Source organism: Neofelis nebulosa, chromosome 11 (genome assembly GCF_028018385.1).
Source record: "Neofelis nebulosa isolate mNeoNeb1 chromosome 11, mNeoNeb1.pri, whole genome shotgun sequence".
Lineage (NCBI taxonomy): Eukaryota > Metazoa > Chordata > Mammalia > Carnivora > Felidae > Neofelis > Neofelis nebulosa.
Window position 1 is genome coordinate 89,499,403 of NC_080792.1, and position 24,111 is coordinate 89,523,513.

Below are 24,111 nucleotides of genomic sequence, written 5' to 3' on the forward strand. Positions count from 1 at the left end.
CTCTACCAAGTGACCTAACAAGGAGGCTCTGAAGAACTTTAATTTCAAATCTGGCTAAAACTGTATATGAAAATATTGTTAGAAATACTGCATAATAATAGATTGGTGTGAAGTATTTAATGCAAAGTTTCTAAGTCTGAAACTATTAGAAGGAAGATTGGATGTTTGCTTGTAATTTTATTTTGTGAGCAAGATCAGCACAATTTTAATTATTTGGTATTTTCATTGGATAAAGCAAGCTGGTGTAATGTATGTTTTCATGTCATAGAAGTAGGACCTTTATTATCCCATAATAGTTAATTGTAAAACCATGAAATTATTCCCTTATTGAGTAGATAGTTAAACATTATAACTATTATCCAATCCTCAATTCTAAGGTAGTCTCTTGGACTTTATCTACAAAAAGATTCCTGCTCCCATGTTTTAAAAACAGTTATTTTGTTTATTTCAAATCATCCAAAGATGATTTGTAAGACCGTTAGTGATTCCCGGAAGAGTGCATGGAACGTTTCCAGCAGTGATGGAGAAGAGAGTAAATATGATGTGAAAATGTTGGGGTTCAGAGAAAATGGGCAAGAAAGAATTCTTCAGTGCAAAAAGGGTGGTTTTATTAAAGCATAGGGACAGGACCCGTGGGCAGAAAGCTGCACCGGGGCTGTGAGGAGTGACTGGTCGTATACTTTCAAGTTGGGAGGGGATTAGGGAGAGTGGAGGTCTCTAAGGAATTTAGAAGCAACCTTTCCAGGACCTGGGGCTCCCTGCTGTTAGGCAAAGGTCGTATACTATACTAGCGTCTAGTAAAACCTCAGCCATGAGACCCTTCAGATGTAGATCGGTGGGCCCCAAGCTTGGAGGAGGATTGCTGACATACATCTTGGGTGGAGGGGAGAGATACAGGAGGTGCCAGAGGAATGTTTATATGGTAAAGGAGACTTACAGGACCCTGGAGGTCAGGCCATTGTTAAGCTTAAGTATTAACATTGAGGGGTGCCTGGTGGCTCCGTGGGTTAAGCATCCGATTTAGGCTCAGGTCATGATCTCATGGTTCCTGAGTTCGAGCCCCGCGTCGGGCTCTGTGCTGACAGCTCAGAGCCCGGAACCTGCTTCGGATTCTGTGTCTCCCTCTCTCTCTGCCCCTCCCCCACTCATGCTCTGTCTCTGTCTCAGAAATAAATAACATTAAAAAACATTAAAAAAAATAAAAATAAACATTAAAATACATCGAAGCAGAATTCCTAGAGGAAGGTCACACTGCCTGTCTTTTTTTTTAAAGTTTGTTTTTATTTATTTTCAAGAGAGAGAGCATGAGCAGGAAGGGGCAGAGAGAGAGAGAGGTAGAGAGAATCCCAAGCAGGCTCTGTGCTGATAAGGGGGCTTGATCTCGCAAACTGTGAGATTATGAGCTGAAATCAAAATTTGGCCACCCAGGTGCCCCCATCAATGACATTTTTATATAAGAAGTACAGTATTTAAAAATCGGGGCTCTTCGGGGCGCCTGGGTGGCGCAGTCGGTTAAGCGCCCGACTTCAGCCAGGTCACGATTTCACGGTCTGTGAGTTCGAGCCCCGTGTCAGGCTCTGGGCTGATGGCTCAGAGCCTGGAGCCTGTTTCCGATTCTGTGTCTCCCTCTCTCTCTGTCCCTCCCCCGTTCATGCTCTGTCTCTCTCTGTCCCAAAAAAAAATAAAATAAACGTTGAAAAAAAAAAATCGGGGCTTTTCATTAATAGTTGAAACTTTATGCCTACATTTTAATAGGACAGAGTACAAATAATTTTAAGAAAACTTTCCTATTTAATTTTAATAATATCGTACCTCACAAATGACAGTTGTTTTTTTTTTTTAATTTTTTTTTTTTTTCAACGTTTTTTATTTATTTCTGGGACAGAGAGAGACAGAGCATGAACAGGGGAGGGGCAGAGAGAGAGGGAGACACAGAGTCGGAAACAGGCTCCAGGCTCCGAGCCATCAGCCCAGAGCCTGACGCGGGGCTCGAACTCACGGACCGCGAGATCGTGACCTGGCTGAAGTCGGACGCTTAACCGACTGCGCCACCCAGGCGCCCCACAAATGACAGTTTTTAAAAACAACTTTTAGGGGCGCCTGGGTGGCTCAGCCGGTTAAGCAGCTGACTTCGGCTCAGGTCATGATCTCACCGTCTTTGAGTTCGAGCCCCGCGTCGGGCTCTGTGCTGACAGCTCAGAGCCTGGAGCCTGTTTCAGATTCTGTGTCTCCCTCTCTCTGACCCTCCCCCGTTCACGCTCTGTCTCTCTCTGTCTCAAAAATAAATAAACGTTAAAAAAAAATAAAAATAAATAAAAAAATAAAAACTTTTGAAGCTTTTTTTTTTTTTTATTGTAAATCCTAGAATCCATAGTTCATTTCACTACTATTAAGCTATTAAGCTTAATGCAACCAAAAGCAGAAAATAAAAACATACTTTTAGTACATACTGTTTATTCTGATCAGAACAAAAAATGATAACATGCTTTTATTATTATTTTTTATTTTTTTTGTTTTTCTTATTTTTCAATATATGAAGTTTATTGTCAAATTGGTTTCCATGTAACACCCAGTGCTCATCCCAAAATATTATTTTTTAACGTTTTATTTATTTTTGAGACAGAGACAGAGCATGAACGGGTGAGGGTCAGAGAGAGAGGGAGACACAGAATCCCAAGCAGGCTCCAGGCTCTGTGCCCTCGGCCCAGAGCCCGACGCGGGGCTCGAACTCACAGACCATGAGATGATGGCCTGAGCAAAGGTCGGACGCTCAACGGAGTGAGCCACCCAGGCAGGCACCTGTAACATGCTCTTAAATACTAAAATGTTTTTATTTTGAGTGTCTGACAAGTGACACACGCCAATACAGGTAACTATGGTACTATGTCTGCGTAGAACATATGACAGCATGGCAGCAAAGTTAAGGTCTAGCAAAGTAGAACTCAGTAAAAATAAAGATTTGTAGTACATTGAAAACACCCCCAGGAACAGTGTTTGCCTAAATTCCTTTCTTACGTTTCCCCTAAAGTGAAAGCATTTTGACCCAGGGATTCAAAGTCATTCAACGCAAAATTTTTCCTCAGTGAAAATGCTTTTACTCTCTTGTTCAGGAATGATGAGTAAATAGCAGCAATAGGTTAAGTGATGACCCCGCTGTTGGCAACGTTCTAGGCTTTATTCCCAGATATACCGGGAGACGTAAACACTTGGCGATCCCCCAAGAGGAGCTGATGTGCGGGCTGGTGGTGGGGATATCATGCCGATTACAGCTGCAACAATCCACGATTTGGCAAGAGCGTAAGAACAAGGTGGAACCCAGGGCCGGGCCCTTGTAGAACCTCAGCTCTCAGATTGCTTTCAGAATGTTAGGTTTGCCGATCCTCACACTGTCCTATCAGGGAGAGACCATTATCTGCCTTCTATAGAGGAGGTAACTCAAGTTTAGAGAGGTCAGGTGACCTGCCCCCGGTCCCCTAGCGACCTCAGCGTCGGCACGCCGTCACTGAACCATAACAATGTCTGAGATGCTTTGAGGCTAGTGACGTAAGAACTGGGATACTTTTGTGTCTGCCCCAATGCTGGGCAAAACGTTTAGTGTTCTTCGATCAGATCTACTCTCGAGTGCTGACAGCTCTGTGCGGTAAATACAAACAGCAAAACACTCTTCGAAACGCTGGGAGAATCATAATAAAAACAATTCAACAGCCCTGCAGCCTCATCCCCTTTTTGTCCTTCTCCCAAAGTCCCCATAGAAATGACGTTTATTAAGGAGCTTGTTTAGAAGCCAGTGTCTGTAGGCAGGCTCGCTTTTGCGTGCGTGACTGAACTAACTCTCTTAAACGGGACGCGGACTCCTACTTTTTCAGGATCGAGATTTAAAGGCGCAGGGCCCCGTGGGCGGGGCCGCGATGCTGCGGCCCCGGGTTGGGGGCGGGCTCTCTGCTGCATTCCACCCAGTCACCGCCCGCCGCTCCTCCAGGCCCGCGGCCGATTGGTGGTTGCCATAGCTCCGGTTGGTTTGACAAGATGGCGGCGGCGGGGCGCCGCGGGCCCAGTCTTCGCGTACAGAGCGTCCCAGCTTCTAGCGCGGGAGCGGGTTTGTGAAGCGGGCCGCGCGAGCCCCAGGCATGGGCTTGCCGCCGCCGGCCCCTCTGCTCTTGGGGCTTCTCCTTCTGCTGGGCGTCCTGAGGCCGCTGTGGGGGGACCTGGGTGTGTACGGCAGGGCAGGGGCCCGAAGGGCGGGTGGGTTGGGGACGAGGCGTTTAACGGGCCAGATTTGGGACTCCTCCGGGTGCCCTTGCAACTAGTAACTCCGCCCTTCCCCTCCTTTCCCGCCCAGTTTTCATCCCTGCTTTCATCCGTATGACCGGCCCTGCGGTCAGCGCTTCCCTGGTCGGAGGCACCGAGGATGTGACCGTGTCCCTGGCCTTGCTGCAGGACAAGGAGGGTAAGGAGTCCGGCCCTCCCTGTGGGGAGGGTGGGGGTTGGGCCAGGGCCACGCCGCCCAAGGAGGTGGCATCCCAGGAGGTGGCATCCCCTGGGGCCCCGGCCGCTGTCCACTGCAAAGTCAGCGTGGGAGCAGGAATGGCGGGCTGCTGTGGACCAGAGAGGACCGACGGACAGGCTTGGTGAAAGAAAGCCTGAAACAGTAATGGCTCACGTTCACTGAGCTGCCTGTCTCCTGTGGTTTACATGCATCACTGCATTTCCCCAGTAAGAACAGTAATACACTTTCATGTCTGTAACACACGAAGACAGGAGAGTTCCCAGAGGCTGTTACTTGTCCAAAGTCGCACAGCTTGTGAAGGGCCCAATCCCAGGCTTGGAAAAGGATTCCCTCCCAGGGAGCCTGACTCCAGCATGCACACCCTTAGCTGCTGGGCAATACTGCCTCCTTGCAATCTAATCTTCTCCCCCATAGGCTTATTGCCAACTCCAGCTTGTGGAGCGCTGACCAATGAGACGGGAGACTGGAGCTTGACTGTGACCCCCAGTGTGGTAAGGCCAGAGGTAAAACTTTTCCCGGGGCGTCTGCGGAGACCCACATTTAGTGTTTCTGCAGTGCTGTTTTGGTTGGACAAGGTATGGTTTTGTCTGTGCTTGGAACCACTGTGAGACTACGGGTTACCAGATCGAGGAGACGCCCCTCCAGCCCAGAGGTGCTTACGGTAGGGCTAGCGGTCCTTGGACGGGTTTCAAGAAGTTTGTGAACTCACTGAAATTGTGTGTAACATTATGTGTGTGTGCATTTTCCTCATGAGATGGTTGCCAGCTTCCATCAGATTTTCAAATGGGTCTGTGACTCAGAAATCTTGACCTCAGCTCAGGTCTTGATCTCACGGTTCGTGAGTTCAAGCCCTGCGCTGGGCTCCATGCTGGGCATGGAGACTACTTAAAAAAAACAACAACTCTCATTTAATAAATGTTTTATTGAATGCCTAGTATGTGCAAGACATCAGCGATGGAAATATGGACGAGAAAGCGACTGTGTGCACCCCAGGAACTGGGGACTCTTCATTGAGTTTTTAATGTGTGTATTTAGTCTTCTGCTGATATGCTGATAGGATGATAAAAAAGAAAAACTAAAAAGATGCTGGACAAACTGAGTTAATTTATCAGACTTGCTTGCTTTTCTGTTAAACTGAGGATTAGGAATCAGGGCTTACGAATTGCCAGAGGTTTACTGGCTGAGTGATGGCAGCTTTGCGTACGGTTTTCCTTTCGTAAAGTGAACTGAGGCAGCTGTGTGATTTTGCTGTGTTTTCCATTGTGTGTTCTTATAATTATCCATGCTGTGTCGAGTCACCTTAAAAAGTGCAGCGACTTTTCCTTTCAGAGCGCGTTGGATGTGACAGTGAGGCTGAAGAGGGGTCTGCAAGGGTGTTCCGCTAACGAGACAGATCCCTTCTCAGAGCCCCCGTGTATTGTCCAAACTCTTCTGGTTTCGGCATCTCACAATTCGTCCTGTTTAGCACATCTGCTCATTCGAGTGGAGATTTACGCCAACTCTTCTTTGGCCCAGAATGCATCAGGCAAGTCAAGTCCAAACATTCACGCCGAACGTTGCCTGTCGGGTTCTGAGTGCGTGCCGTGCCCTTTGTCCGCTTTGCTCTGGAGTCAGTGTTGCCTTCTTCAGCCTACTTTCCTTTTGTTTAATTTTCTTACTTTAGAAGTTTCTACTTTGTATTATTGCACTTAATTAGGATCTATCTTATTCCGCTGTGCCGTTTGTATCTTTGTAGACTGCCTGAAAGGGAGAGAGTGAGGTTTGTTTCTGTGTCTTGATTCTTATGACTCCATCTTAAAACCAAAACCAAAAAAAAAGTCAAGGGAAAGATTAATGAAGGAGTTTACAAAAAACAAAACAAACAAAGAAACCAAGAAACCAACCAAACAAAAAAAAAAACCCAGTGGATTTTCAGTGAAAGCTTTGGACCTCCAGCTCCCTTTCTAGTGTCAGCCTATTAATTTATGCTTATGGAAGCATGTGGTATTCTCTTGTTTCAAAAACAATACATACACACACTAATAACACACAGTTCACTATTCTATGCCTTTTGGAAATAAATTCCATATGGGGGCACCTGGGTGGCTCTGTTGGTTGAACGTCCGAATCTGGCTCAGGTCATGATCTCACGGTTTGTGGGTTCGAGTCCCGCGTCGGGCTCTGTGCTGACAGCTTGGAGCCTGGAGCCTGTTTCAGATTCTGTGTCTCCCTCTCTCTCTGCCCCTCCGCCGTTTGTACTCTGTCTCTCCCTCTCTCAAAAGTAAGTAAACATTAAAAAAATTGGTAAAAAAAATAAATAAGTTCCATATAAACGCATGTAGGTTCACCTCATTCTTTTTAATAGCTGCATAATATTCCATCGCGTGCAGATACCGTTGTGTATTTGACTAGTCTCTTACTGATGGAATCTGAGTCACTTCCAGCGTGCGGTGTGTGGCTAGAGCAAATATCTTTTGCGCACGTCTGCTTTTGGGCACGAAAAGCCTTGTGTTATTCTCGCGTTCACACGGCAGGTTTTCTAAGAATGACAGAATGTAGCTGTGCCAGTGTTGAAGGTCCACTTTGATAGGTGCCACCACCATGTTCCCTGTCTCCTGCAGTCAACGTAGCAACTCTTGCCTTTGCAGTCCCCCGGGATGAAGGGAGAAGCGTTCGTCCTCAGTAGCGAAGGTCTGTCACTTGTCATTTTGAGACTCCCACACTGTCGCTTCCCTTATCACATCCCCTCACTGTGATCCCCCTTGTGATTTTGGAAGTTGAGGAGGGTTAGATATGTTCAGACGGTGCCATCCATTGGGCCACCCTGCCTTCAGTGTGCTTACGCGGAAACATCTCCAAGATCTATTACCAAGTGCAAAAAGCAGCCGCACACAGGTGCTTATAGCATGGAGTGAGACTATATATTTGCATATGGAAGTTCTGCAAGGCTATCTGAGAAGCTAACCATGTAGGGCCATTTGCACAAGTGGTGTGGGAACAGGAAGGGCCGGCTGGGAGGACTTCACTGTGTACCTTTTTTTAGATCCTCTTGAGGTTTTTTTGTTAAATTTTTTTTTAAAGTTTATTTAATTTTGAGACAGAGCACAAGCTGGGGAGGGTCAGACACACACACACACACACACACACACACACACACACACACACACACAGAATCCGAAGCAGGCTCCAGGCTCCGAGTTGTCAGCACAGAGCCCGATGCGGGGCTCAAACCCATGAACCATGAGATCATGACCTGAGCCAAAGTCAGATGCTTAACCGACAAAGCCACCCAGGTGCCTCCTCTTGAGTTTTTTGAACATGTGAATCTGTGACCAATTTAAAGGTCTAAAGTTTTGTTTTTAGGAGAAAAAACCAAACATTCTCTAATGCTTAAAATTTAAAGCCAAAAAATAATATTCAGGGGGTGCTGAAAAAAATCTACAGGAAGGATTAGTAGCTGTACCATTCAACGTGGTGACTTTTCTTCTTTTTAAAAAATATGCTTGACTGCATTTAGGTAACAGATCAGAACGTCTTTGTATAAATAGCCAAACTTAGGAAAATTAGACTCTGTGTATTGGTAGTTATGAGATGTTCGCTCTGACCCCATGAAGGTATGAAAAATTTTGCACCCAGTCAGACAGAGATCAGAACGAGAACAAGGACGGAAGGACAGATGGGAGGTACGTGGTACGCCTAGGAACAACCAAGGTAGCAAATGGCGTAGGAGACATATAGGTAGATGCACAGATACCTACCTATATATCGCATAGTAAAACCCTATTCTAAAATGCCCTGTTTTTATTCCACTGGTTTGATGATACTGATGGCCAGACCCTTGCCTGAGTAACAGACTATGTTACTCAGACCTTCTCCTTATTCCTGAGACCATTGACATACTGGGGTTCTACTATATTCTAGCATAGAATTCTGCATAATTAGCTGTTTTTGAGATGCTTCGACTGTCATGTCATTGAAGTTAACTGTTATAAGTGATTGCTACGTAGTTTTTCTTTTTTTTTTTTAAACTACTATATCGGTATTTATTTATTTATTTATTTATTTAATATATGAAATTTATTGTCACATTGGTTTCCATACAACACCCAGTGCTACGTAGTTTTTCAACATGTACCCAATCTTAGGACAAAAGTAAAGTTTCAAAGTAAAATTTATCTGATAAATTGCCGCAGGGGAACTGGAAACATTACTGTCTGGATTCTGAATTAGGAGATTGAAATGTAATGTGACGTATTCCTTTTCCAATTCATGTAAAAATTATTAATTTCCCCCACACTTCCACACTTGAGCTAGAATCAGGATATAAAGAGTTGGGTCTGCAGTGCGATAGGACATGAGGTTGAGCAGGTAGCATGATTAGACATAATCTTGCGGCCAAATGGGCCCCCAGATGATGTCTCTGAAATGTCCTCATGGCTTCGGTTTTATCTGCTGGAAAAGGTAACGCATTTGAAGGGGTCAATGGGAATGTCAGTCTGTGTTATGAAAAGGATTGTTCAGTGTATTGAAAAATAAAGTCAGTGCGTTACCTTTATCCTAACTTGTAAATTTTAGTCATGATTATCTTTAAGATCAAGCATGACTTCATTTTGTTATAACTAGCATATTTTCCTATATTTGGGTTTTTGTTGGAGTAGTAGATACAGGCCCAGATAGGGTTTATGCATAACTCAGGGATTCCTTAATGTGTGATTTTGGTCCTGGTGATTTGTAAAACAATGATTCAGCTTTCTTTCGAGTATCAAAAATGTGGCAATGCTTTGTCAGAGTGTTTCATGGCTGGACTTCTCTGTCGTTTGTACTTTTCAGAGAATGTGACTGTTATTCCCAACCAGGTGTATCAACCCCTGGGTCCTTGTCCTTGTAATTTGACCGCTGGGGCTTGTGATGTCCGCTGCTGCTGTGACCAGGTAAGCTCTTTTCGATTATGGGTACAAAGGTTACTATACCCAATAGCATGTAAAGGATACAGTTCCCCATACAGCTTTTTCATAGATGGGTTTTGAAAAGTAAGATTGTGTTTTGTGTTGTAGATTGTTTTTTTTTAATTTTTTTTTTTTAAGTTTATTCATTTATTTTGAGAGAGAGAGAGACAGAGCACAAGCAGGGTAGGGGCAGAGAGAGAATCCCAAGCAAGCTCTGTGCCATCAGCGTGGAGCCCAGTGTGAGTCTTGAACCCACGAAATGTCCAAGGGTCATCCGCGTTGTGGCCGGTGTCTGTCTTTGTCCCTTTTTATGGCCGAGTCACATTCCGTCGCATGGACAGACCGTATGTTGCCAATCCATTCATCAGTCGACGGACGCTTGGATTGCTTTCACTTTTTGGCTGTTATGAATGAAGCTTCCATGAACATTTGTGTGCAAGTTTTGGTTTGGACGTGTGTTTCCATTTCTCTTGGATATATTACCTAGGGGTGGAGTTGCTCTGTCCTATAGGAACTGTGTGTTTAACCTTTTGAGGAACCATTTTCCAAAGTGGCTGCATGGTTTTTACATTTGCATCATCAGCAGTGTAGAAGGGTTGCAGTTTTTTCCATGTCCTCATCTACGTTTGTTACAGTCTTTTTGATGATAGCCATCCTGGTGGGTGTGAAGTGGTATTTCATTGTGATTTTGATTTGTATTTCCGTAGTGGCAAATGACGTTGAACATCTTTTGATGTGCTTGTTGGCCATTTTTATATCTTTGAAAAAATGTCGCTTTAGATCCTTCGCCCATTTTTTAAAATTAACTAATTTATTTTTTAATTTACATCCAAATTAGTTAGCATGTAGTGCAACAATGACTTCAGGAGTAGATTCCTTAGTGCCCCTTCCCCATTCAGCCCATCCCCCGTCCCACACCCCCTCCAACAACCCTCTGTTTGTTCTCTATATTTAAGAGTCTCTTATGTTTTGTCCCCCTCCCTGTTTTTATATGATTTTTGCTTCCCTTTCCTTATGTTCATCTGTTTTGTATCTTAAATTCCTCGTATGAGCGAAGTCATAGGATATTTGTCTTTCTCTGTCTGGCTAATTTCACTTAGCATAATACCCTCTAGTTCCATCCATGTTGTTGCAAATGGCAAGATTTCATTCTTTTTGTTCGCCGAGTAATACTCCGTTGTATATATATATACCACATCTTCTTTATCCATTTATCTGTCAATGGACATTTGGGCTCTTTCCATACTTTGGCTATTGTTGATAGTGCTGCTATAAACATTGGGGTGCATGTGCCCATTTGAAACAGCACACCTGTAGCCCTTGCATAGGTACCTCGTAGTGCAATTGCTGAGTCGTACGGCAAAGAGGTTTTTATCTGCTTTCTTCTCTAGGATTTTGATGGCTTCCCGTCTTACATTTGGTCTTTCATCCATTTTGAGTTTATTTTTGTGTTTGGTGTAAGAAAGTGGTCTAGGTTCATTTTTCTGCATGTCTCTGTCCAGTTTTCCCAGCACCACTTGCTGAAGAGGCTGTCTTTCTTTATTCCACTGGATATTCTTTCCTGCTTCGTCAAAGATTAGTTGGCCATACGTTTGTGGGTCCATTTCTGGGTTCTCTATTCTGTTCCATTGATCTGAGTGTCTGTTCGTGTGCCAGTACCACACTGTCTTGATGACGACAGCTTTGTAATTCATCTTGAAGTCTGGAATTGTGATGCCTTCAGCTTTGGTTTTCTTTTTCAACATTACTTTGGCTATTCGGGGCCTTTTCTGGTTCCATACAGATTTTAGGATTGTTTGTTCTAGCTCTTGTGAAGAATGCCGGTCTTATTTTCATAGGGATTGCATTGAATATGTAGATTGCTTTGGGTAGTATTGACATTTTAACAATATTTGCTCTTCCTATCCAGGAGCATGGAATATTTTTCCATTTTTTGTGTGTGTTCTTCAATTTCTTTCGTAAGCTTCCTATATAGTTTTCAGTGTATAGATTTTTCACCTCTTTGGTGAGGTTTATTCCTAGGTATTTTATGGTTTTTGGTGCAGTTGTAAATGGGGTCAATTCCTTGATGTCTCTTTCTGTCAGTTCATTATTGATGTATAGGAATGCATCCAATTTCTGTGCGTTGATTTTATATCCTGTGACTCTGCTGAATTCATGGATCAGTTCTAGCAGTATTTTGGTGGACTCTTGGGTTTTCCATATACAGTATATGTCATCTGCAAAGAGTGAAAGTTTGACCTCCTCCTGGACAATCTGGATGCCTTTTATTCCTTTGTGTTGTCTGACTGCAGAGGCTAGGATTTCCAGTACTATGTTGAATAACTGTGGTGAGAGTGGACATCTCTCTTGTGTTCCTGACCTTAGGGGGAAAGCTCTCATTTCTTTCCCTCCTTTGCCCATTTTTCAATCGGGTTGTCTTTTTGTTGTTAAACTGTAAGAATTCATTATACCTTCTGGATACTAGTCCCAAATCAGGTATATGATTTGCGACAAACATCTCCCATTGTGTAGGTGTCTGCTTTCTTGTTGGTGTCCTTTGAAGCCCAAAAGTTTTTTAAATTTGTTGAAATTCGATTAATCAAGTTTTTCTTTTGTTGCTTGTGCTTTTAGTGTCATATCTAGAAAAAGTTGCCTGATCCAGGTCAAATACATATGTATGTGTGTGTGTGTGTGTGTGTGTGTGTGTGTGTATATATATATATATATATATATATATTTTTTTTTTTTTTTTAAAGTTTATTTATTTATTTTGAGAGAGAGGGAGAGAGAGAAAGGCAGAGAGAGAATCCCAAGCAGGCTCCGTGCTGTCAGTGCAGAGCCGAACGTGGGGCTCAAACTCACAAACCGTGAGATTATGACCTGAGTCGATATCAAGAGTCAGATACTTAACCGACTGAGCCACCAAGGTGCCCCTCCTCAAATACACATTTTTAATCCTTATTTGAGACTTAAGAGGAATGAGAGTTGCAAAAGAGGCACATTTACTGTGGCCCCAGTCACTCCTGTTTTTGGATGAGTGCAATTATATCGTGGTTGGTTTTACAAAACAGAAAAGGAAAGTTTAGGACCTTTATTTATATTGTAACTCTCATACCAACAATTGCACTTATAATAACAATTATATTTAATTTAAGAATAGAGCATATCATCTGTCAATATCAATAGAAACATATGGTGTTCTCTTCCTCTTTCTTCCAGACTGCAGTGCTGTGCCCTGTTTCTAACCTCTTTCGTGTTTGTCGTATATGGTATCGATATACACAGCACCAGCCCCTGGCAGTGTTTAGTATGTGGGTCAGTGATGTCTTTGGACAGCTGCTACTTATCACTTCGGACATGATCAATTTTTTAATTTGAATTGTTCTTGGTTAAAGGTTATTTTCCGGGGCGCCTGGGCGGCTCAGTCGGTTAAGCGTCCGACTTGGGCTCAGGTCATGATCTCATGGCCTGTGGGTTCGAACCCGGCGTCGGGCTCTGTGCCGACAGCTCAGAGCCTGGAGCCCGCTTCGGATTCTGTGTCTCCCTCTCTCTCTGCCCCTCCCCCGCTCATGCTCTGTCTCTGTCTCTCGAAAATGAATAAACATTGAAAAAAAATTTTTAAGAAGTTATTTTCCTACTGTCAGGGAACAAAGGATTCAGGACATTTTTAACTTTTAGTTCTCTGAGTCCTCTGAGAAATGGGGAAGAAAATGGATGAAGAGCCGAATGCAGGAATGAAGTCACTTCTTGGTGACATTAATTGGGTCGTGTTATAATACAGCGATGGCCTTAAGGTTTCTTAGGGAATACGGACTGTTTGCCCTAAACTCGAGATGTCTTTAGGTTTCTCTGGGCTAGGGGTTTGGATGGTGGTGACAATTAAAAAGGGAAGTTTACTCTATTTTATTCCCCACTTGGAGTGTCTTCCATATTTTCTTCTCTTCCTACTTTTGCTTGTTTGTGTGTTTTTGTGTTTTTGTGGGCACATCTATGTCCCCAGTAAGGATGTGGTTCCCTTGAAGGCCTGAGATTACTGACTTGGAGGCTTGTGGGGAGCTGAAGAGAGAAATTCTAGCAGGATTTTGCTTTCTGTGACCACGTAGCACCGGCAGCCTGGATGGGGCTTGTGTTGCTTCATCTTCCTCAGTGGCGTCCTCTTCCCCTGAGAGCTAGTGGCGGGCACCCCAGAAGCCTCTGCCTGCTCACCGCTCCTTCGCGTTTCCTTCCAAGGAATGCTCGTCGGATCTCACGGGACTGTTCAGAGCGGCCTGTTTCACCGGCGTTTTTGGAGGCGGTGTCAACCCTCTGTTTGACCAGCTGTGCTCCGCGCAGGGGGCGCCGGAGGCCCCGGGCCGGTTCCCGTTCCTGTGTGTGCAGTCGCCGCTGGCCAACTCGCCCTTCCTGGGCTACTTCCACCACGGCTCCGTGTGCGTGTTGGGGCCCCCACGGGCCCCCCAGGTCCTCAACATGAGGTTCAGTCTTCCATGTCCGTTAGCGACTCTGTTTCGTGTTAAGCCTCTGAGAGAATTGGGCCTCACCCAAAGGAAGTTGGTCAGTTACCACCAGTGGTGAATAGTGATCATCTGGGTTTGGGAAACCGGTGGTGGGCTCACGGGGGCCTCAGTTTCTCTCTGGTACCTTTCTGTCATGCTGAAATTTTACAACTTTATTATTATTATCATTGCAGTAAAATTCACGGAGCATAAAGCGAACCGCTAACCACTTTCCAGTGTACGGCTTTTTGGCTTTTAGTACAAATATTTTTGTAATTAAAAAAGTAAAAAAAAAGAAAATGCAAGAAGAATTGTTTTTAGCAGATAGCGGCCAGAAGGAGTAGCGATAATCCTCATCGATTTACAGTTCCTCTAGGCCACAGGCTTCCGCCGAAGTGTATCTGCATACCGATCTGAGAGACTTCTCAGACTTCGGTTACAAACAAGGAGATCCAATCATGACTGTCGACAAGGCATATTTTACCATTCCGCAGGTAAGAATTTCAATTTGAACATGCTAGGGCCTTTTACAAATTTTCCCCTCCTGTCGTTAATTTGACTTACACTGCTGTTAAAAATCTCGTCCTAAGTTATTTCTCCGGTGGACTTTCCAGGTACTCAACTCTTTCTGGTCTGTGCATTTTATTTTTAATAGTCTCTCTTTTTAAATTTTTTTTTTTTTTTCAACATTTTTTTATTTATTTTTGGGACAGAGAGACAGAGCATGAACGGGGGAGGGGCAGAGAGAGAGGGAGACACAGAATCGGAAACAGGCTCCAGGCTCCGAGCCATCAGCCCAGAGCCTGACGCGGGGCTCGAACTCACGGACCGCGAGATCGTGACCTGGCTGAAGTCGGACGCTTAACCGACTGCGCCACCCAGGCGCCCCTTTAATAGTCTCTCTTAAATTAACCACTGTCGTTGCTAAATCTCAGAGGGAACTTACCAACCAAAACAAATTCTATAAATTTCCACGGAAATAACTACCATTCTGCACTTCTGTTAGTTTAACAGCCAATTTCTTGTAAGCTATAAGTATATAATCTAATGTAATATTCCAGAGATTTTGAAAAATATCTCAAGGCTATATAGAGCTTTGTGTGGAATCTTTATTTTTTTATTTATTTTAAAAAATATTTTATTTAGTTTGGAGAGAGAGGGAGAGACAGTACGAGCAGGGGAGGGGCAGAGAGAGAGAGGGAGACACAGAGTGTAAAGCAGGCTCCAGGCTCTGAGCTGTCAGCACAGAGCCCGATGCGGGACTCGAACCCACGAACTGTGAAATCATGACCTGAGTGGAAGCCGGATGCTCGACCGACTGAACCACCCAGGTGCCCCAAAATATTTTTTTAAGTCCAAAATCACGAGGAAAAAAGCATTTGTGGAAAGAAAACACGGGAGTCCAAATCGTCTCTCTTCACTGTTTAAGGAATCCATTTTTTACAGTTTTAACAAAAGTATGGTTGTCATGAGGGAGAGAAAATGAAGTCGAATATAAGCATGTTTCTGCAAAGTCAATGGAGCAGAGCAGGGAATTTTCTTTGTTTTCGTTAAATAATACTTATTGTGACAAAGCTTCCAGACTTTGTGCAGCAAATTAACCAGATCATTTTCCTCGTTGGTCATCTAGTGAGTGAACTAGTCGTTACTGAAACTAAGCCACCGGTAGGAGCAGGCCGCAGAAAGAGCGCTTGCGTGAGATGTTGGTCGGTATTTTATGATTCGAAGAGAAGTCACAGCCCTGTTGGGATTCTCCCTCACCCTCAGGTGTCCCTGGCTGGGCAGTGCCTACAGAACGCACCGGTGGCTTTCCTTCAGAATTTCGATGTGCAGTGCGCCACTCGTTTGGAAGTATCCCAGGAACGAGATGGTATTATCAATGCCAAGATCAAGAATGGCGTGCTGGGAGGTACGTCGCGGTGGTTTGCAAAAAGAACACAGACCCGGGTGTCGACAGAAACCGTGATCTCATGAGAGTATAAATCACTTCTACTGGGTCAATTTAAAATATTTCAGCTGTCTGTCGAAGAAAGCGTTTTCTTCAGAAAAAGTCCCGTTCCATAGGATAGCACATTGCATATTAGTTCTTCTTTAAAAATTGAGGGACGCCTGGGTGGCTCAGCCGGTTAAGCGTCTGACTCTTGGTTTCGGCTCAGGTCACGATCTCGCAGTCTGTGATTTCAAGCTCCGCCTCGGGCTTGGTGCTGACCGCTCAGAGCCTGGAACCTGCCTCCGATTCTGTGTCTCCCTCTCTCTCTGCCCCTCTCCCGTGCTCCCTCTGTTTCTCTCTCACAAAAATAAATAAACACTAAAAAAATACATAAATAAAAATTGAGGCAAAATTCACATAACATAAAATCAACCATTTTAAATGTTTATTTTTATTTATATTATGTTGAGAGAGAGAGAGGAAGAGAGAGAATCCCAAGCGGTCTCCGCACTGTGCAGAGCCTAATGTGGGGCTCGATCTCATGAACCGCTGTGAGATCACGACCCGAGCTGAAATCAAGAGTCAGATGCTTAACCAACTGAGCCACCCAGGTGCCCCTGAAGTCAACCATTTTGAAGTGTACAATTCAGTGGCATTTAGTACATACACAATGCTGTGCCACCATCACCTCTGTCTAGTTCTAAAACATTTCCTCCCCCTAAAGGACACCCCTCCCCTTCCCGTACCCACCAACAGCCTCTTCTTCCTCCCCGTGCCCTGACCCCTAGGGACCATTAATTACTCTCCTTTCCATCTCTATGGATTTGCTTGTTCTGGAATTCCCGTAACAAAGGAATCCTACACTACGTGGTCTTTTATGTCTGGCTTCTTTCACTTAGCGTCACATCTTCAAGGGGTAGCCGCCGTGGCACGGACCAGAACGTCACCCGTGTTTATGGCTGGGCAATATTCCATCGCATGGATATCTGTGCCACGTGTGTTATCCGTTCGTCCTTTGCTAGGCATTTGGGTTTCCAGCTTTCGGCGACCGCGGGAGTGCTGCTCTGAACACTCGCGTGCAGGTGTCTGTGTGAGCACAGGCTTGCGTTTCTCCTGGAGCTGCACCCGCCGGTGGCATTGCCGAGTCACGTGGTGATTTAACTTTCTGAGGAAGCCCCTAAGCCGCTTGTTAAGCGAGCGCTCCGTGTTACACTCCGCCCGGTCGTGGACCGCCTCTTTGTTCCTATAGGAGAGTGGCTCTCAGGATTATTATCACTGACTTTGGATCCTCCTCCTCCGTTGTTATCAGATGCCAAGAACAGTGGGATTCCTATTTGGTGGCGTCTGGGGAGCGGGAGAGTTTTGTAGCTGGCACACGGGTCAGGCGCAGTTATCGTATTTGCTTGATTAGCTTTCGTTTTCTTTTTTTTTTATTTTTTTTATTTTTTTTTTCAACGTTTTTTATTTATTTTTGGGACAGAGAGAGACAGAGCATGAACGGGGGAGGGGCAGAGAGAGAGGGAGACACAGAATCGGAAACAGGCTCCAGGCTCCGAGCCGTCAGCCCAGAGCCTGACGCGGGGCTCGAACTCACGGACCGCCAGATCGTGACCTGGCTGAAGTCGGACGCTTAACCGACTGCGCCACCCAGGCGCCCCAATTAGCTTTCGTTTTCAATAAGTAAATGTGATCGTGTTGGGCCGTGTAGTCCTGTGAAGTTAATTTCTGTATCTTTTCAGGCATCGTTACACCAAGAGTAATCTATGAGGAAGCAACCGACCCAGACAAGTTCATCACCAGGACAGGTAATTTAATGTCACGCTTTTACATCACTTCTACAGAAATATGTGTGTCATTTCTTGTAAGGAGTATAGAGTCTTAGAGTAAATGTGTTTTTATTAAGAATTTAAGGAGGTTCACAGCAATTAGAACTTTGTTCCACATTCTGTTTGTTCCCTGTTCCATCTTGCTTTGCTGCGGAGCGGTATCTGTGCCCTGGAGCCAGTTGCCCAGTCCCGAGCTGTGGGGGCTCCAGTGTCCCTGCCAGTTTTCAGGCTCTGCGAACCTTTTCGAAAATGTTTTCCAGGGAACCAACATTTATGTTTCTTGTTCTCTTTTCCTTGTTATTTTTTCTATTTTTATTTTTATTTATTTATTTTATATATATATATATATTTTTATGTTTTTATTTTTATTTATTTTTAAGGTTATTTGTTTGTTTATTTAGAGACAGAAACAGAGTGAGCGCAAGTCGGGGAGGGGCAGAGAGAGAGGGAGAGAGAGTCCCCAGTAGGCTCTGTGCTCCTTGCTGAGCCTGACGTGGGACTCGATTTCATGCTCGGAAGATCATGACCTGAGCCGAAATCAAGAGTCAGATGCTTAACCAACTGAGCCACCCAGGTGCCCCTTCTTTATTTTTTTTTATTTTTTAAACATTTATTTATTTTTGAGACAGAGAGAGACAGAGCATGAGCTGAGGAGGGTAGAGAGAGAGAGGGAGACACAGAATCCGAAACAGGCTCCAGGCTCTGAGCTGTCAGCACAGAGCTCGACGCACGGCTCAAACTCAGGAGCTGTGAGATCATGACCTGAGCTGAAGTCGGACACCCAACCGACTGAGCCACCCAGGTGCCCCAGGTGCCCCTTCTTTAAAAAAAAAATTTTTTTAAGACTTTTTTATTTTAAGTAATTTCCACATCCAAGATGGGGCTTGAACTCACAACCCTGAGCTCAAGAGTGACACGATCTACTGACTGAGGCAGCCGGGTGCCCCTCTTTCCTTTCTTTCTTTTTTTTCTTGCCTTAGCCTTTCTCTTACTCGTTTCTTTTTTCTTCTTCTTCTTTTTTAAAAATATAATTTATTGTCAAGATAGCAAACATACAGAGTATACAGTGTGCTCTTGGCTTCCGGAGTAGATTCATCGCTTACATATAAAACCCAATGCTCATCGCAACAAATGCCCTCCTCAGTGCCCATCACCCGTTTTCCCCTCCCCATCCCCCGCCCTCCCTCCATCAACCCTTTGTGGTCTGTTTTTGAGAGTCTCTTATGGTTTGTCTCCCTCTCAGTTTGTCACTGTTTTTTTTTTCCCCTTCCCTTCCCCCATGGTCTTCTGTTAAGTTTCATCTTTTTTCTTTTTGATAATTAAACTTTGCAGTTTTAATGCAGCCAAACAAATGATTCAGAGTTTGGCTAATGTCATCAGGATTTTTGTTAAGGATATTTGTATTTCTCTGCAGTATGTTGTAATTCTCAAATTTATTCATTCATCGAATCTTAGCAAATACCGACAATATAGTAGTGAACTAGACGGCAGGCCTCTGTTTCTAAGGAGCCGACCTTCTGTTAGCCTTTCATTTTTGACAAACATTCTACTGAGCACGTCTCTGGATCGACCTATGAGCCACATTCCGGGGGTACAGAAATGGAAGGGAAAGGATAGATATTGTGATGCTGTGGGGGGGTGGGGGGGTGGCCAGTGCTGACTCGGTGGGACCAATAATAGACCTGAGCTCAAGGTCGTTAATTTATGACAGAATTTTTTTTTTATTTGCAGAAACACTTTTAAGTAATGGATCGGCCCCCAGAAATGTGAATGTGGAAGAACATTATATTTTCAGATGGAATAATAATACAATCAGTGAAATAAGTGTCAAAATTATTAGGGTAGCAATTAATGCTCACCAGAAAGGTAAATCTGTTGAGAGCAGTGAGAATGTTTTCAGTTGAAAACTTTTTTTTTAAGATTCTCATAATTATTACGTGTAAAACCAAGTCAGACTTTTTTCTTATTTGTAATTGTGATTTAATAAAAAAGGCTTTTTTTTGCATGTCAAAATGTAATTATAAGATAAAGAAAATGACACTGTGGGGGATAATTTCTTTCCCTAGTAAAATGGTACACACTATATTTTGTATTGTGTTTTATTTCTAGGGATCATGACACAGAGATTTACAGTAAAATTTTTAAGCTATAATAGTGGTGATGAAAAGGAATTTTCTGGAAATCCAGGTAAGATAGTGTATGTCAATCACTGATCCTACAAACATATTTTAATTGAATACTCCTGTACCACAGTGATGATTATAAGTAACTCTCTCCAATTGTAGTTTGTGATTCTAGCCTGTCTCTTTCTCTTTTGTGACACTGTATTCTTTTTCTGATAACAGCTTGGTTTTTTGTTGTTGTTGTTTGTATAATGCCTTTGAAGTGTTGGTAAAATTAGCTTTTTAAGAAATAAGAAGCTATAGATGGAGACGCGATGGAGTCCATGGAGAGACTTCATGGGGACTGTGAAGTTCCAGGCATGTGCGTTTTGTCATTATGTGCAAATATGGCATCACTTGGTTCGTTATATATTTGTTTCCTTCTTTAATCCGCTGTTGCCTCCTTAGCGCTTAAAAACAGTAAGGAGAGGGGCACCCAGGTGGCTCAGTCGCTTAAGCGTCTGACGTCAACTCAGGTCACGATCTCACGGTTTGTGGGTTCGAGCCCCTCATCGGGCTCTGTGCTGACAGCTCAGAGCCTGGAGCCTGCTTCGGATTCTGTGTCTCCCTCTCTCTCTGCCCCTCCCCTGCTCACGCTCTGTCTCTCTCTGCCTCTCTCAAAAATAAATAAACATAAAAAATTTAAAACAGTAAGGAGAACTGCAGGTCCAATGTATCAGCTGTTAGTCACGCCCACCTGCTAGGCACTTGCAATGTGGCCAGCAGCATATGTGGACATGATAATGTTTGGATATATTGAGTTAAATAAAATACATTCTTCAAATTAATTTCATCTCCTTTTTCTCTCTCTTTTTTTAATGGGGCTACTAGAAAAAAATTTTTTTTTTTTTTTTTTAATTTTTTTTTCAACGTTTTTTATTTATTTTTGGGACAGAGAGAGACAGAGCATGAACGGGGGAGGGGCAGAGAGAGAGGGAGACACAGAATTGGAAACAGGCTCCAGGCTCCGAGCCATCGGCCCAGAGCCTGACGCGGGGCTCGAACTCACGGACCGCGAGATCGTGACCTGGCTGAAGTCGGACGCTTAACCGACTGCGCCACCCAGGCGCCCCTAGAAAAAAATTTTTAATGTCTAAAAAATTCTAAAAATATGTCATATTTAAAAATCACATATGTGGTTTGCATTGTATTTTTACTGAACAGCACTGACTTGAACCATAGTAGGTGTTCAGTAAGTATATGTTGGATGGATAAACTATCATTGTTTTTAAAAAATTTGTCCCTCCTTTTACTATTCTTAATCAGGCAGTAAGTAACCATGAAGGAACAACTTTTTTTACTTTTATTTATTGGTTATTTTTATGTATGTATGTATGTATGTTTATTTTTGAGATCAGGGGAGGCGCAGAGAGAGGGAGACAGAGGATCTGAAGCAGACTCTGTGCTGACAGCAGAGAGCCTGACATGCGGATCGAACTCTTGAATTGTGAGATCATGACCTGAGCTGAAGTTGGACACTTAAGCGACTCGCAGACTCCCCTATTTATTTTCAAAACTTTTTTACTTTTAAATAACTTTGTAGTTTGCATGATTTTCAATATTTGTACATATTGATTTAATAATAATGCATGATCTATTTTACATATATATTTTTAAAAATTTATTTATTTATTTTGAGGGAAAGGGAAAGCATGTGAGAGTGGAGGTGGAGGGCAGAGAAAGGGAGAGAATCCCAAGCAGGCTCTGTGCTGTCAGTGTGGAGCCTGATGTGCGGGTCGATCTCAGAAACTGTGAGATCATGACCTGAGCTGAAATCGGGAGTCCAACGCTTAACTGACTGAGCCACCCAAGCATCCCTATGTGTGTGTGTGTATATATGTATATATATATATATTTTTTTTTCTTTTAAATGAGATTTTAGTGTACTTGTTAATGTGGAGTTTTGGATTTTATTGTCGGGTTTCGGGGCACCTTGGTGGCTTGGTCGGTTGAATGTCCGACTTCGGCTCAGGTCGTGATCTCGAAGTTTGTGGGTTCGAGCCCCACATCGGGCTTTGTGCTGACAGCATGAGCCTGCTTTGAATTCTCTCTTCCTCTCTCTCTGCCCCTCCCCTGCTCATGCTCTCTCTCTCAGAAATAAACAAACATTAAAAATAAATTAATATTGTTGGGTTTCCTAGCAGGCTGCTGGAATTTAAGGGTTTTCATTCCATGATTCAATTTCACATGATTTCTGAGGAGCACCATCAGAACATGTGAAAAAATGTTGAAGCTCTTGTCAAAAAAGAATAAACTGATTATGAGCCAGAACTGATCAGTCTGTGAAATAGCTTGTGTATATACAGCACTTTGTGAGGCAGGAGGGGTTTTAGGAAGACTACACGACATGGGCCCTCTCCTCAAAGAATTCACTGTCTCACTTGGAAAGACAGCCCGGGGTCATGGGAACAACAGAGAACAATATAAGAAAATGAATAAAGGAGCACGGGGCTTACGCACAGGTACTCCGGAGCTTCAGGGAAGTAGAATGTCGACCATGCCCCTAAACTCTCCATCGTTAAGGAACCGTGTTAAGTATCTCGTAGGCGCAGGTTCTGATCTCAGTGCGGGAAGAGAGGCAGAGTGAGTCAGAGTTCTGCCTGCAGCGTGTTTCTGTCGTGGGCTGTGCGGAGGAGATTGTACCTTGGAAAGCAGCCAGTGCGGGCTGAGAGCAGGGCTAGCCCCGGGGAGGCCGACGGGGCAGAAGTGAGCATGGGGGGTAGTGCACGCGGGCAGGGTCGAACAGCGGCCGGAGGGGAGGCTGCTTGTTCCCGAGTGGTGAGAGGTGACGTTGGAAGCACAAACACCACGCGTGAACCCCAGTTGCATCCCGGTTTGTAGAAACAGCCCTAAAACGTGTTTTTGGGGACTTCGGGGGAAATAGCAGCATGAACTGGATAGGATTTGATTCTAAGGAATTATTAATTTTCTCAGGAGAAATATTGGTATCATGGTTCTGTAGAAGAATATCCTTTATTTCAGGAGATGTTATGTCAGAGCTTTTAGAGGTGAAGTGTCAAGTACGCAGCTTATTTTCTTTTTTTTTAACAATTTTTTTTTTTTTTTAACGTTTATTTATTTTTGGGACAGAGAGAGACAGAGCATGAACGGGGGAGGGTCAGAGAGAGAGGGAGACACAGAATCGGAAGCAGGCTCCAGGCTCCGAGCTGTCAGCACAAAGCCCGACGCGGGGCTCGAACTCATGAACCGTGGGATGGTGACCTGAGCTGAAGTCGGACACGTAACCGACTGAGCCACCCAGGCGCTGCTCAACTGTGTTCTGACACAGCTTTTTCCGTGTGTTTCCTTGTGTTGTGTATTCCTCTTTCATACTGTTTGACAAGGTCACGCTTGCTGTATCAGATTAACTTTAGCTACTTCTTATTATTCTGTTTGTCTAGGTTACCAACTTGGCAAGCCTGTTCGAGCTCTAAATGCCAACAGGGTGAATAACGTGACGACTCTGCACCTTTGGCAATCGGGTAATCTGGTTTGGTAATACGATTAGCCCTTCGGTAAGCTAGAACTGGAAATATTGCCATATTCTGCATCGAATCACGTAATCACCTCAAACTCCTGTTGGTTTATTTAGCGGCGGTGGGGGTGGGGGTAGGGATGGGGGAGATCATGCTTCTCCGTTTTCTCAAAATTGAACACTGTTTGCACCTGAGGAGCTAGTCATTTGTAAGAGAGACTTAAATACGGGGTTGGCTGGAGAGTCCCTTGTCGTGGTTGCCTGGAGACACGACTATAGATTTGTTCTGAACTATGGGAAACCTGTGCCTTGGTGGCACTTACCTGCTTCTGCCAGAAGGCGTTAACTCACCATGTTTAGAATAAACCACTGATCCCAGTCAAGGTACAGAAAGGCTCCTTTGTTCAGCTTTGAAAGGAGTAGAGTGACAATGACTTTGGTTCTCAAGAACTGGAAACTTTATTTCTACATACTGTTTTCCAAGAAAAACTTTGAAGTAACTCTTTTACTTTCATTTAGCAAAAATAGTAAGAGGACAGCCTTCTTATTTTCTAGCTGGAAGGGGTTTGTGTACATCAGCAACTTTCAAACCCATTTTATTTGGAGAAAATGCACTATCTGGATGTCTTTTAGAAGTTGGGACCAGTGAAAACTGTACTCAGCTCAGGTGAGTGTATCATTGGCCAGTTTTCCTGCGTTTTGAGTGGTTTGCTTAAAACGAATTCACCGCACGAACAGTAAAGACAACGTGACTGTGAAAAATTACAGTACGAATAAAAAGCTTTTGTAAAATTGGTAGTGGACAGTGAAT

General features: G+C 43.9%; 1 protein-coding gene across 9 annotated transcripts in view; it reads left to right on the plus strand.

The window, feature by feature from the left end:
* Positions 1-4,009: 4,009 nt before the first annotated feature.
* Positions 4,010-24,111, plus strand: part of TCTN2 (tectonic family member 2) — a 28,064-nt gene continuing 7,962 nt past the window's right edge. The window contains exons 1-13 of one of the 9 annotated variants that reach the window (XM_058691460.1): positions 4,011-4,209; positions 4,340-4,447; positions 4,922-4,998; positions 5,837-6,032; positions 9,317-9,417; positions 13,645-13,841; positions 14,275-14,401; positions 15,675-15,816; positions 17,577-17,642; positions 19,395-19,529; positions 19,773-19,850; positions 23,227-23,307; positions 23,856-23,967. In XM_058691460.1, the coding sequence (XP_058547443.1) occupies positions 4,128-4,209; positions 4,340-4,447; positions 4,922-4,998; positions 5,837-6,032; positions 9,317-9,417; positions 13,645-13,841; positions 14,275-14,401; positions 15,675-15,816; positions 17,577-17,642; positions 19,395-19,529; positions 19,773-19,850; positions 23,227-23,307; positions 23,856-23,967 (1,502 nt within the window). In that variant the 5' untranslated portion in view covers positions 4,011-4,127. Of the gene's footprint in view, positions 4,210-4,339; positions 4,448-4,921; positions 4,999-5,836; positions 6,033-6,800; positions 7,178-8,100; positions 8,170-9,316; positions 9,418-13,644; positions 13,887-14,274; positions 14,402-15,674; positions 15,817-17,576; positions 17,643-19,394; positions 19,530-19,772; positions 19,851-23,226; positions 23,308-23,855; positions 23,968-24,111 lie in introns of those variants that run through there. The other 8 variants (XM_058691461.1, XM_058691453.1, XM_058691454.1 and 5 more) reach the window with 8 other exon arrangements.